Genomic DNA, 15,490 nt, shown 5'->3' on the forward strand with positions numbered 1-15,490 from the left:
GCCTTCTGCCACTTGGCTACACCTGGAAATCTGTAACTCTGTGACAAAGGGCAGCCCTGGTGGAGTCCAGCATCCACCAGAAACAAGTCTGACTTATTGCTGCCAATGCGGGCCAAGCTCTCACTGTAGTTTTACAGAGACTGAAAGGCCTGTAACAATGGGCCAGACACCCCATAATTCCACAGCACCCCTCACCCAAAGAATACCCAGAGGGATGCGGTTGAATCCCTTCTCCATGTCCACAAAGCACATGTAGACTGGATGGGCAAACTCCCATGCACAATATTCTTGAGTGGATAAAGAGCTGGTCCAGTGTTCCGCAACCTGGACAAAATCTGCATTGTTCCTCCTGAATCTGATGTTCAACTAATGGACGAACTCTCCTTTCCAGCACCCTGGCATAGACCTTCTGAAAGAGACTGAGGAGTGTGATTCACCTATATTTGGACCACACCCTCCGGTCCATTTCTTGCCCTTTTTGAAGCTCTGAACCACCACCCCAGTCTGCCAATGCAGAGGCACTGCCCCAGATCTCCACGCGATATTGCAAAGGTATGTCAACCAAGGCAGCCCTACAACATTCAGAGCCTTCAGAAACTCAGCGTGAATCCCATCCACCCCCCAGGGACCCTGCATGAAGAAGTTGTTTAATTACGTTTGTGATCTCATCTCCAGTAATGGGTGAGTCGTCCCCCTTGTCCCCAGACTCTGCTTCAGCTACATTTTAATTCATATCTATTATTAGATTTGAAAGGCAAGCCCAGTCTGCCATGCTGGTCTTGTGTATAGAAAGGATAGACATCAGCTAAACAGAACATCAGTGATGCAGTAGTTCATCTGGCTTGTGATCCATGACAATTCACAGGCTATTGTAATATGTGAACCATAGAAAAAAAGATATAATTTTTCTTGTCATTGCAGCTGGCAGTGGCAGTACTATTCGGAGGGCTGGATGGAGAGCTCTGGCTGGCCAGATGTGGCCCCCGGGCTGCCAGTTGGCGTGCCCTGCTATAAGGCAAAGAGTCATTTGTTGACAAAGGGCAGTGGCTACAAAGTACAAACATTTCTAAAAACATGTTTTTAATTTTCATTATTGGTTGTGAATAGATTAATGGGGAAATGACAGTTGTATTCATCTAATATTATTGAAACTCACTATAATGTTAGGAAAAACTCTGAAAAAGTCTGAATAGCACTGAAGTAGTACTAGAGGGACATGCTGTGTGTTATGTTTTTCTCACTGTTGTCAGCCATAAATGCAAATCAAGACATGTGATCTCTTGACAAGGGGCATGGAGTATAATAGCAGATGAAGGAATACTTAATTTAATGCTATCAATAATTATTAATACTTCTACAGATTTGCAAACATATTAACATGCATCGTCACATCAGTCAGTCAAGTAAAGACAATTAGTAGCAGAAAAAGACCTTATATGACTTGACAGGAAACAGGCATGCATGGAAAGGTTTTTATGATGGGTGAAAGTCCAGTGCAGCCATAAATGGAAGCAGATAAGCAGAGAATAGAGACATATGGGAATCAGTTCGAACAGGTCAGACAAAAACATGGACAGCATTTATCCACATTTCACTGTGAGAACACTCTTCAGCTTAATCCTTCTGATTCTGCTTCAAACAGCCGCCGAGGCCACCAGTGAGTACTCATAACTGTTCACTTGGGAGTCACTTGCTTTACTTGATTGTTGATGTCTGTTCCTACATAAATAATGGGCTAAGTAACAGTGTGCTCAGTGGTATAATTGGCACACACATATTTGTCCTAACTTCTGGCATTTAGACAAATATTGTAAAAGTGGAAGAAAAAAAGAGAGAGAAAGAAAGTTGCTGACTGGAACAGGCAGAAGTGTGATGTGGAAACACTGCAATGAAATGGAGGCTGTGGAGCTGTGGGGTGGAGACATTTAAATTTCTTCAATGCATAAAATGTACTTTCTTAATCTTACCTGAACAGATACTGTTACTTTGAAGATATTTTAAAATGATGACCCAGCATTTGCTTTTAAGGCTCATGGATTTTGGAATTCTGGCTCATTTTATCACTATCTCATCACTATAAAGATTTATTTACAATCTACAGTAAAGTCATAAACTTTATTTTAGATTTTATTATATCTTTAATATTCTTAGCTTGCCTTCATTCAAGCACACAAAATAATGTCTAACTGAGCATCAGTCAGGCACAACACGACTGAAAGACACTAGTGATAAGTGAAGTAAACCAAAAGGCCTGCACAGGGTGCAAAATACTTGTGTACCGCCAGAGGAAAATAAAAGACTAAATCACATTACATCAAACAGAGGGGGAAAAAATAAATGCAAATAACAATATTTTAAGCAAGTTTACAAAACTGTGAGGATATATTTTACCTCACATCTTGATCTTTGTCACATTCAGTTCTGCCAGCCTAAGGGTTCAACACCAGTCCTGACCCAGCTTCCCACACCAATCAAATATGCTGTCAGCTGGCTAATTAGCAAAAAGTGGGGATAGGACGTAGCCTAAGGAATTAAATAAATTGCATTAGTAAATCCTTAAAATGGCAGTAACGGTCAGTTAAAGGTCACCCCTCTGTGTTTCAGTCCGCAACGTTTTTCAGCGTTTTTCATGTACAGATGAATTTTAGCACCTTACCAAACAGGTTATAGCCAACTTGGAAATATTAGAGTTTCATTTAATCAAGCTTCACAAACATTTTTATCAATGAGATGATCAGAAATAAGAATTATGTATAATGTACATGTTAATCATGCTTATGTACATAGTCACACCACCGAAAGGCCTTTTTACACCAGTGACGAAAGGTTTGATGTCTTTTTTTAGCTAGGTCATTGGGATTTACAATAAACAAATGTGATTTCATGAAATTAGGAATATTTCATAAAAAGGAATATTTCAGTTGCAGATGTTAAATGTGTTATTTCACTAATCTTGTAATTTGTTCAAACTTCCACTAGTCTTTTTTAAAGATACATTTCCCTTTTTTTCTTATTTGTTTTTAAGAACTTTTAATCCTTTTTGTTGTTTGAATCACTTGAGTGGTCATATGTTCTGTTTAAATGTGCTATAAAAAAAATAAACTGACCTGACTTGAATTCTAAAGTCATTTCCACTATTTTCAATGGGCAAGCTACTTTATGCTTTCTGGGAATGTGGTAAGACAGTGAAGGTAACAGCAGCATTTATGCTGACAGCTGCTGCAGCAGGAAACATAGGCTGACTGTTTATTGTCCATAACTTTTAATGTGCTCCTCCTGACCTGTCAGCATTTCAATAAACTACACAGTCAAATCAGAAAGAACTTAATTTTGACAGCCTATAATAACCTTATAATGACAAAATAATTATTTAATTTATTTATCTGCCACGTATCTAAAACCTGACAGAAATCTATCTGTTGCTGTTTGAACTCAAGTTTAGAAATGTTTTTAGCTGTATAAATAGCTTCCCCACAATCTGCACTGCATGGCAGAACAAAGAAAGTCCAAAGATGTCATGTTCAGACACAAATATCTGCTAAGCAGTGCTAAGTAACATTAATATAAATATTTAACTCAATTCAGTTCAATTTTATTTATATTGCACCAAATCACCAAAAGACTCTACAATAATAAAGAGAAAACCCAACAATCAAACAACCCCCTATGAGCAAGCACTAGCTGACAGTGGGAAAGAAAAACTCCCTTTTAACGGGAAGAAACCGAGAGGGTGCAAGTATGTCGACGAAACAGGGGAACACTGGGGAGTCGGTTACAATAATTAGATCAAAACAAGCCAAAAACAAAATATTACTAGAATAACTATGGAAAGCAGAAAGAAAAACTCTGAGAAATAATAAATAAAACTCAAAATCCTGAACATATCAGCTTTGAGACCGTGACACTTCTGAATAGAGATCATGTAGAAATAGCTTTTGGTCCAGTAGAATTCCTCATATTTTTTTATTCTTCAAGCTTTAGCGTCTGGCACTTTAATTTCTGCTACTAAAATGCATTTAATGTAAAACAAAATTTACAACACAGTTTAGCAGTACTTTCTCTGTGCATAAAGAGAAATGAATCCATTAGACATTTATTAACTTGATTCTGGTCTTTCTCTTTAAATGGGACATATATATATATATATATATATTTTCTTCTCCCTCAACAGTCTGTTCCGCTCCTTCCCAAGTGGAATTTCCAGAAAACAACGAGATAAATGCTGTTGTGGTGACAATAAATGTCGAGCCAGATGTGACTCTTGAATTTAATCCTCCACCTGCAAATCCAGACAACCCATTTGAATTGCATGAAAGCAGTATGACAGCTACAAGGGTGTTGGACTATGAGGTACAGGCATGACTAATAATACCAATAAGATCAAAATATGTCTTAGTGTCATTTCTGCAGTAAAATCTGTTGAACATAAAATTTGTTTTGTTTGCAGACCAAAACCACTTATGTGGCCCAAATCACATGTAAACAGACAACCACAGGACTGACGGTAACACAGTCTTTAAACATGTTGAAGAGATTTAATAGTAAACGTCTTCAGTTTTTCATTCTGTTGTGTGATCTCATTGAACAAGTGAGAGAATGAGGTTTCCTATCTCGACAAAAGTCAGATTCACAGGATGAATGAGTGCCACAATCTGTTGTAATTCTGGATTTGTGTTGTGTCACATTTTCAAGTATGCAAATAGAAAACCTTCAGATCATGAATTTTGCATATACTTATTGGTCACGTGTCATCTAAAACTTATAGAAATACTAATTAAATCTTTGTTTCCAGGTGCCCATCACTATTATTGTTCTCATTATTAATGAGAATGATAAACCACCTGTCTTTGATAAAAATTTATACAACGCTGAAGTCAGTGAGGTAAGGGTTGAAATAAGAAAGGTTTTTATTCATCTTTGTAATATTTTTTCTTTTTTATGGTGAGGGACGTGTCAGTTGTTCAAGCTGAAGTTCTCATGTCTTCTGTTAAATGAACTTTATTTGGTGGTACATTTTTTTTTTTTTTTTTTATAGATGGCACCTATAGGCGCCACTGTGGGGGTGTTCCCTGCCACAGACTTGGACAAACCCTCTCAACTCTACTACGTACTGACATTGGAATCTGTAAGACCTCATTTTTTTCTTATGTCTCTTTGCAGGTAGACTATTTAAAATCAAAGTCATTGATATTAATTCCATCTCCAGTGCAGAATAAGGTCAAAGATGTGTAGTGATCTAAACATTTTTATTTTCTTATTTATATCTGCAGATTTACTTTGGACTGCAGTCAGCTACTAACCCAGTTATTCTTGTTAAAGCACGTCTTGACTATGAAAAAGTCAGAAATGTGCAACTGGTATTAGAAGTGCAGGTGAGTACTCCACACTGGTGATTATACACAATAATAACTAATAATAATAATATTTAACTCTGGAGGTTTCTGGAGGTTACCTATATTTTCTCCTTCTGACATTTTTTAGGACACACCATTAACACTAGTGAATAACAGGGCCTCGTTCACCGCCACCACAACTATTCAGGTCACTATCTTAGATGGAGACAACAGACCACCGTGGTTCCAGCCTTGCACCACACTTGAAGTGGGTGGGGCTGTGATTTGCCAGAGTAGTGGCTATACTGGCAGGGTTGTCCTTAATGAACAAGAGGTAAGTTACTTCGAACCATATGTACAAATCTAAAACAAAAAACAAAACAAACAAACAAACAAAAAAAAAAACAGAATCAAAAGGTCTTGATGGAATCAAGAAATGTATTTTATCATTAGCTGCCAGTCAGAAGGCCCATCAGAGAGCAACCAAGTCTCTCAAAAAAAATTTTAAGTTGACCACCTGTGCTTTTCCCTATTTTCTGTCAGACAGTGTACATACTGTTATAATCATAGATGCTCACATGAAAAATGGCAAATAGGTCAGATTAGATCCAAAGAATCCCCATGAGCCAAAAGTTCAGGCTTCAGACTGATCTAAAAGCTCAGTTTCAGTCTTTTTTACTTCTGATGCTGTATGTCAGCAGACAATCAGAAGAAAGCTGGCTTAAAAGGTGAGTGAGCGACCTGAACAGCTTGTTTCAGACCATGGATGAACTGAGGGATTGTACCAAGGCCCAGTGAGATAAATAAGGATTATTTTTGACTGTGAATGTTGAAAAGCTACTCTAGTAGAGTCCTATAATAAATGTATTGCACTGTAAACCCAGATAAGTTGAATCTACTTAAAAAAACCAAGGTAACTTGTTGCCTTAAAATTTTTAAGTAATGAAGCATTAGTTGAATAAGTGCAGTGGACTATGTATAAATGTACTTGAGGCCGTTTTGGAATGGAATGAAAGATTTAAGTTGAGTGTACTTATAACAGAGTTTCAGTAACTGAAGATACTTAGTTTTAAGCAATCATTCACCACCCATTTATTTAACTCAGCTTGTTAAGTAAGCACTACTCCATTACCAGTTGAACTAAACTGTATGTTCTCATTGACCAAACCTATCTTTTATAGTTCTTAAAAATCAAAATATATCTTTTAATCAATCAGAGTGAGACAGACAACCATTAACACCTATGGGCAATCTAGAATGACCAATTAACCTAACCCCAGTAACTGCATGTCTTTGGACTGTGGGAGGAAACCCACAGACACGGGGAGAATATGAAAACTCCACACAGCGAGACGCCCGGGCCAAGGTGGAATCAAACCCAGACCTTCTAGACGTTATGCTAGCTGTGCGGCAGTAGTGCTAACCACCGCGCCACTGTGCTGCCCAACATATCTTTGATCCAATATCATCAATCCAGTCTGTTAAAACTGGTATAAACTAGATTTTTGTCAGGTGCAAAACCTGATGATATTAAGTTGATTGACTTCAAACACATAATTACAATAAGAGAGACCATTATAAAAGTACAGTCTACTCAGAATTGATAAGTAATGTAGCAAAATGACAGCTGTTTAAGTAATATAAACTCAGTTTATTTCAGTAGAAGCTTTTGATTGAACTTAAAAACACAATTACAATAAAAAGGACATGAAACAGCTCAGCTTACTCAGAATTAACAAGTAATGTTCACATATTAGGCAATTAATATGAAGTCAATATTTTTAAGTCGAATCAAAATCTGGGTTTACAGTGTGGATTTGGAAATGAGCATAATATGGTCCTTTAAATGTTGATACTTGAAGGCTGGGTGAAAAGCTTGTAAGTTACAACTGTCAGATACTGCCACTTTTAATCCTGTGAATGAGAAGGTTCAAAGCGTTGTTGGAAGACTTGATGAACCCTGTATGAAGCTAACTGAGGCCTTAATGCAGCCTCAAAATTCTGTTTTCATGATATTAAATATGTTTAATCACAATTGGGGACATAACTTTAATTTTGTTTTGCAGCCTGGAGTGCTACCACTGAAGCCAGGACCTCTGTATGCCATTGACGGAGACTCTGGAATAAATGAGGAGATAACATATTCATTCCTTAGTGGTAAGTAGCTTAAATTATAACAAAAAACTGCTAAGATTTTGGTTATTATCCGGAAGAAGAAGCCTAGTTTGTTTGTGTTTTAGGAAATGATGATGGTCTGTTTGAGATTGGCCCAAACACGGGGAACATCACCATGCTGAAGCCAACTGATGTGTTGGGGACAATCAGTCTGACAGTGCTGGTAAACATAAAATATTCTCTTGCTTTTATCTAATTCAAATGGCGGCTTCATCTGCTCCAAAAACTGTACCTAAACTGGATTTGTTATAGATGGAAGTAAATGGATGAAGGGTGTAGCCTAAACAGCAAAATTAAATGTAACCCAGCTTCAGCTAAGACTCCTACAGTGTCTTTTGCTTGAGCCTCAGTCGGGTGTGTTTTTCTTTCACAGGCTACTCAGAAAGTTAACAATCATCAGTTTGCCACCACTACAGTCACGATCAGTGTCCAAGTCAAAAGCCTCTACCCCCCAAAATTTCAGAAATCTCAATATGAAGGAGTCATCTCTTCAGTAGGCACCATGGCGATGGACATAACAAACAAGGACCAGCCGCTGCGCATTATTGCCACAGATCAGGACTATTCCGCCACTGAGGTAAAAAACCCTATAAAAACTCTGTGACCATGGGAAAAAAAAAGTTTATGCTTTGCTGAAGTGGAAAATTGATGGATGGATGATACCCATTAATGGCATGGGTTCCAAAACTTTTATTATTTTCAGTTTGAATTATGTTTCCTATCTCAGTTATCTATTTCCTGATGTCATCTTTTGTAAATTTCCTGAAATGCCTTTAAAATGCAGTTAAAAAAGGCTTCTATCTGCTCTTTGTGTTGCAAGACTCTTTGGCTTTTGTTGTGTACCAGTATGCTAAGTGAAAGAAGATACAAATAAATGTTCATTTTAGACCATTTTGATAACTGCCAACAGTGGTGGATGTCCAACCATTCTGTCAGCTGTTTCTAGACATGATGTAGTTATTTTCATCAAGGAGAAACTTATACCTTATGCCATGAATTTATCAGAGGCTGTCATTATGCAGCGTAATGGCAAACTATTTATACACTGTATCAGTTGTGGGTTTGATTACTGACAAGTCTTTCTGGAGTTTTCAGTCTACCTAATGTTCAGCACCAACTTTGTTTTTCCTTTTATTTTTAACATATGTTCCAACAGGGTCTGAATCCCCACATCACTTATTCTGTTAAGGGAAGCAGTGATTTCTCCATTATCAATGGCTACTTATTCATGATTAAGGATCTCCCAGAGGGAAGCCTATCCCTGGAAGTGAGTATACAAGTCTAGTTAAAGTGACTGATGAAATGGGCAAGTTTCTTATCAAGCATTTAACTTCTTCTTTGAACTTTCAGGTGCTGGCAGTAGATTCAACCAATGATGAATCAGACACAGCTCTGCTCTCAGTGGAGGTGAAATCAGGTAGAAAGAAACCTTTCACTGGGTGCTTCTGACTGCTTGTTCTATCAATGCAACAAATCAACTGGTACTTATATACCACCTTTCTACTCAGTTGAGCACTCACAGCTCTGCTACAAGTTTCATTCACCTGAGTACACACATTCATACACTGCTTTTATCTTTGCCTTTCTAATATTCATGCACAGTCACACTGCAGTGAATGCATTAGGGGCTACTCAGGGAATTATGAATGTAGAACTTGGTACTTGAAGTGTTGTTGACTGAAAGATCTGCTAATGTCCATTTAACGGATTTCCCATGATCCTAAAAATCGTTTTATGAATTAATTAAATCAGTCGTTCTTTTCTTTCTGTGATTCCTGCATTCTCCTGTCAGCATTTTAATTTTTCTGTGAGTTTATCCCTCTGTTTATTTCCTGTTTTATTTTGAAGATTAGTTTTAGTGAAGATTTCTGCGTCTTCCCTCCTTTGTTGCTTTTCCTACCCTTGCTATTACCGTGACTGGGTTCCCCTGTACCTTGTACCCTTCTCACCGCCCTGTTTATTTGCCTAGTCTATACTCAGCTGTTCTGTCCCTGTTGCTGTGTCCTCCCTTGTGTTCTCTGTTGACTTGTTGTACTCCTTTAGACTTAAAATGTAAGTTCCTTTTCTTTTTCACCCCTTGTTGGTCGGTTTTTCTGTTTTTGTGTCAGCAACTTTAGAACGTAACATGATAATTATTCATCAGTTTTTTTGTTTTTTTTTTACTTTGAGCAAATGTTATCTTATATCTATATTGTACCTCAGTTTAGTTTTGTGTGGGTGTGTCTGCTGTCTGAGGTTTTATTTGAGGGTTAAAATCTGTTAAAATTTGATTACTACACATGGCCTTGTATATCTGTCAATATATTTCAAGTAATCAATAAAGAGACATTTGAAAGAAAGAAAGAAACAGTTTTGCAAACAAATCATCTTAAAATTTTATTTTGATTCCATTATGAATACCTTATAACAACAAATATACAGAGCGTGATTTTGGAATCTCCCAGATGAGAGATGGGCAGTGTGAAAGAACTGGGACTCCAAAACAGTGGTTCTACATCACATCATAAGAGAGGTTCAAAGTTGGTTTGCAACCTGAGACAGCCTTGGATGAAATTTTGATGGTGTCAGAAGCTTAGGATGACCATCTCGCAGTGTGACTGCAACTATGACATATGTCTACTATCCATTCAATAGGAATTCATCTTGAAATGAGACAATTGCACTCGACAAACCAAACCCAGATGGAATAGATGGAAGTAATATGTGCAAAGCAAAATGTTTGGAATACCAACAAAGAAGAAAGTCTTGTTGATTTGTGGCCATAAACCCTGGTAATATGATGTGTCCACCAGTTGTCATGATCAAACCAGGGGAGTGGCATGAAGACAAACAGCAGAAGAATAACAGCCATGTATCCCTTCCCAGACTGAACAGAGATTATCCACATGCATAAAGATTCATGTCCTACGCAGGTTTATTAGATCCAGGTTTCACAATGTGGCTTGCAATGAACTTAGAAGAATGCTAAAATTGCATAGGCACCTAAAGCGTCAGTGAAAACGGGGACATGCGGTAAAACCATTAAGCTTCAAAGTGTGCTCTCCTCCCAGGTCTCACCACCAGCAGTTTACCTCTGAGTACTACAGACTTTATCACCACAACACCCATAAGTGAATCCACCGCCACGAGCAGCATCTCAACAACCAGCCCCAGTGAGAGCACCATCTCCATCACAAACTCTGGTACATTGACCCCTGAAGAAAGTGTCTCTACTCCCAGCAAGGCACCACCAGGTGCTCACCCATTTGTCTTCATCAAATCAAATGTGGGCCTGTTGAGAAGAAAGAAACTAGCAGTAAATATAAGACCAGTTATTGCCACGTTAACAAAGAATTGAACACCACGGATTTTAAAACAAATCAAACAATATTAGAGTGGCATATGTGTGTGTGTATATATATATATATATATATATATATATATATATATATATATATATATATATATATATATATATATATATATATATATATATTAGGGGTGGGACTCGATTAAAAAATTAATTTAATTAATTAGGAGCTTTGTAATTAATTAATTAATCAAAATTAATTGCATTTTAGTCACATTTAAATATTTACCATGATAAATATTAATTTAAGTTTGGTTGATGAATGAATCAATATACATAAGCTTAAACTTCAAAATTTTTTTTTATTTTCCCACCAGTCTACTACACAGACCAACAAAGGGTGGAAGTGCTCCTGTGATAAGCAAACTCCTGAAATTAAAGTTAAGCATCATAACTGGATAGTTTTATTCAACATTAATGTCTCACTTAATATAGTTGCAAATTAATCATTCGCTCAGCTGTATTTCTTGATGTTGTCATGCTTGTTTTAACAGCTTATTTTGAATAAAGACTTAAAATTAAACCACAAAAAGGAGAAAAAGTTCGTTCTCCGTTTAACAGCTGCTTTTACACAGCTGTGCTTCGCACTCACGGTTGCTAGGCGACATGAGCTATGCAGAGGTGATGGCAGGTGACGCTGATATGAAGGCTAGCCGCTCACTTCCGGCCTTTGTGGTCTTCGTGGGCTGCGAACGACGTGGGCCGGGTCCTTCGAACGATGCGGCCCCTGAATTTGGACATCGTGCGTCGATATAATCTGTATGCCGGGAACTCGTGCACTGAGAAACGTTCCACGGTGCAAAGTGCGATTAAAATGCGTTAAAATTTTTAATTAGTTAATTTCCCCGTAATTAATTAATCGAAATTAACGCGTTAAAGTCCCACCCCTAATATATTTATAAATAAAACGTCTGGATAACGTATAAGACCAAAATGGTGTTAAGAAAGAAAGAAAGAAAGAAAATAAAAAATCTAGCATGTTTGCAAAACAAGTTTGTTTCTGTTAGATTACAAAATCATAAACTTTAGAGAAAAAAGCTCCTAAATAATAGTCAATAGTCTTAATTTGTGTTTTTAACATAAATTTAAAGCGGTAGTCTCGCATTTTGAGTTGTTATAAGACCCCACCCTTATTTTAGACAATGGTCTACTTTTAGCTTCCTGTAATATCACTCCATCATGCAGTGACAGCAGCTGTTTCTTTAAAAAATGCAACAAGACCTAGTAAATATTAACCTTTAATATGTTGTGGGAGCTTGAATTGTTTATGTCAAGATCAGGGACAGTACAGATGTAGTTGTACTGTCACCCATTGGTTTGGACTATGCATTTTGAAGATTTAACATTAGCTTTTCAGCTACTGCAATGTTGTTTCCCTTTTTTTTTTTTTCTTTGGTGCTAGAAGTTACCATATTTGGGTGAAAGTTGCATCCATAAACTGTATGAGTGTAGGGCCTGATTTTACTTCTGCACTGGGTCTTTGAGGTGCCTACGTATGTAACCTACAAAGTGTCCGATATCGTTGCCACATTTTCATTTATGCTTGTGCAAGATGCACTGTGCGCATTAATTACCATGTGGTCATGTCCCAGTCCTTTACTTGCAGTGCCAGCCAACAGAAACAAATAAAATGCTGGGACTTTTTACCCTCCTCAGTCCTTGCACTTTGTTGTCATCAGCTTTTTTTTCAGGTGCAAACATATTGCTCCCTCTATTTTTTTTTTCCTTTCACTTCTTTGTACATTCCTTCACATCCATAGTTTCAGCAGTTTCCCTCCAGGAATTTGCTGGCATATGTGCGTCCTGATTCATCCTATTATTATTATTCCTTATATTGAGATGATGATTGTTATTCTCTCATTGATAAATTCCAAAAATGCAGCAAAAAAGAATTGCATGGGAGGAATCGGCCATGCTGAACAGGTCACTCACAAGCCTTACAGGCTACCCAACGTGTAGTTTCATTACGAGAAGTGCACATCAGGTTACGTTGTAGATTACTGCCTTCCAGTTACATACATAGCTTCTTGGATAGCCTGTACCATATAATTAGTTTGATAATCCATTAAAAATGCTCCAGAAAACATCAACAGTGCAACAGGAAAGGTCTTGTTTAATAATTCAAAGTAGTGGAGGTTATACTTTGGGGAAATCAGTCTGCTATAGTGGCCTGTGTTCGGACGTTCATGTCACCAAGCCCCTAACTCCAGTATCCAGATGGATGAGTTGTAAAAAAAAAAAAAAATTCGCCTTCCTCAAGTGATGCCAACTGTTTTGGAATAAAACTGGCTGATGGTTGTCTTAAAAGTCACTAAAAGCTGCCAAATGGGGATTGGGGGGGGTCACCTTGGACACATAACACTGGCAACACTGCCTTCCTCAGAGTTGTTATGAAGGTTAAAACTATCTATAGGCCATTTGAGGAAGTGCAGTTCTTGGCTTTGGCTTCATTTTTCAGCTTGCTCCTTGGGCAGTACAGACTTTTAGCATGGCATTTTTAGTATGTAGCACAATCTGTCACAGTAGACGGTAAGTTCATACATGAAGTCAAGCTATGTGCAATCAAGTCTTACCAAACCAGACTAAATCCATCAATTTTTGTTAAAATTACTTGCTTGACTTTACTAAGCTTCTAGATTTTTTTGCTTAAAATTTCTATTGCAATATAGAAATCAGAGATTTCCAGTAAGAGTGTTACAATTATTACTTCAAGCAAAAACATTTGATGACACAGTCCAAACACTTGCTAAAAAAAAAAAAGGGTTTATGAGATCTTTGTCAACCATTAATCATTCATCATTGTCTGCAATTGATCAGCCATTAAACTGCAGTCACATCTGAGAAGCACAGTCAGTGTTTGTTTTTTTGCTTTGTTGTTTTTTAATGCCTGTATCTCCTGACCTTTGTTTCTGCAGTCGTCAGCTTATCAGGTGAATATGGGGTAGCAGATATGGCAGCACTGGGCGCAACCTTGGGTGCTCTCCTGTTAATCTGTCTGGTGATCACTGGCGTGCTTGCCCATCGCATGCAGAGGGGGAAGGCAGACTGGAGGAAGATCTATGAAGCCAGCATATTTCGAAGCTCCGTAAGTTTAAAGTTCAATAGGTTGGTAAAGTGCTTAAAGTAAGGGCAAGTAAAGAGTGTGAGGAAACTTGAACCATCATCCGGACGTACCCCTTTCCAACACTTTGGTCCCTAGTCATCACATTGCTCTGCTAAATTCTTTTTTTGGCCACCTTGCTTTCTGCTGGACATTCTTAAGGACAAAATTTAAACATTCATCCTTCCAAGAATGAAAAATTGTTGCATAGGTCGTACAACAGGAAGTTCAATATCCACAACTGGACAAAGGCATTTCTAATTGAAATAGCAAGAGTTCTGCATTTATTCTGTACTCAGAATAAATATGAAGACAGTTGAAGAAATGTGTCCCTGACTGAGACATTTAAGATAATTCAGGGTTTACTCCATAAAACAGGAGGTTAAGGAGGCTAATCAGGACAGACTAAGTGTAAAAAAGTCTAGTGGAGGTTGCAGTGAGGACAGAGTTATACCACTGCAAATTTCTGATTCAAGAATAAGTCTGAACATTTTCCATCAATATATATTTATTCATTGTAAATATTGCTGCACTCTCTAGTGATCAGTAGCACTTTTGACTCATCTTGTTTATAAATCTTGTCCCGTGTCTATTCACAGCTGGGTCAAGGCCCAGGTGGTCAAAAAGAGGGCATCCAGTACACCAATGAAGCTTTCCAGAACGACGATGATGAAGGAAGCGTGGGTTCAAGTGGTCCCGAGAGGAGACGTGAAAGCACACAAAAACCTGTGTGGGACATCCCAAACAAAGAGGCCATCGGAAGGTCTTCGGCACCACTGAATGCCCTTCTGCCTGATGACACCAGTGATGTGGGTTCAGATAAGGCTGACAGTGACAAAGATGTAAAACCCATCCTGACAAAGGAGAGGCGTATGGAGGAGGGGTACAAATCTGTCTGGTTTAAGGCAGACATTGACCCCAACGCCAAAGAAGAGGTGGTCATCATCCCAGATAGAGAGGACAGCGAGGAAGAAGATGAGGAACCATCCTCCAGCAGCAGACAAAATTACCAAGATGGAAAACCACCAAAAAAAACCTCTAAAGTCTTGTTTACTGATACTGATTTGGACAGTGGCCTAGGAGTGAAAATAGGGGAACTGGGAGATGACTCAGATACTGATGAAGCAATGAACATTGATCTGTAAGCACAGCACAAGACAAGAACATCACAGAAACCACCCATAATAAAATCTAACAATGATTTATTGGCAGTCTAACCTGTAATAATCAGTCTATTACAGAGGAGCAGTCAAAAAGAACTAGCACTAAATACAACTTAATGAAGTTTAAGGAGAAATGAAGTATGAACCAAAATTGTTTAGCACAGAACCACCAGTAAGAAGTTTGAAGCATTCGATTTTACATAAAGTTGACATTTTGTAGCATTTATCATAATTAATGTAGTATATGCTGATTAAAGATATTATTCTATACATTAGTGTGAGGGATTTGTGACTTCTGAAATCAATGTGATAGAAATTGTGGAATGGAAATCCTGGGACCTCTCGTAGCCCTTCTGTGTACCGAAGTTTA

At 37.9% G+C, this 15,490-nt stretch overlaps 1 protein-coding gene across 1 annotated transcript; it reads left to right on the forward strand.

Moving 5' to 3' along the window:
• The first annotated feature begins 1,566 nt into the window (after positions 1–1,566).
• On the forward strand, positions 1,567–15,241 carry LOC115782300 (cadherin-related family member 5-like). The gene is made up of 15 exons (XM_030732407.1): positions 1,567–1,657; positions 4,172–4,350; positions 4,448–4,504; positions 4,793–4,882; positions 5,036–5,125; positions 5,271–5,372; positions 5,482–5,667; positions 7,400–7,490; positions 7,574–7,671; positions 7,882–8,085; positions 8,665–8,775; positions 8,859–8,925; positions 10,559–10,741; positions 13,773–13,942; positions 14,557–15,241. The coding sequence occupies exons 1-15, from the start codon at positions 1,570–1,572 to the stop codon at positions 15,100–15,102; spliced, it is 2,262 nt and encodes a 753-aa protein (XP_030588267.1). The 5' UTR covers positions 1,567–1,569; the 3' UTR covers positions 15,103–15,241.
• The last annotated feature ends 249 nt before the right edge of the window (positions 15,242–15,490 follow it).

The sequence above is a fragment of the Archocentrus centrarchus genome, chromosome 6 (genome assembly GCF_007364275.1).
Source record: "Archocentrus centrarchus isolate MPI-CPG fArcCen1 chromosome 6, fArcCen1, whole genome shotgun sequence".
NCBI classification, from domain to species: Eukaryota; Metazoa; Chordata; class Actinopteri; order Cichliformes; family Cichlidae; genus Archocentrus; species Archocentrus centrarchus.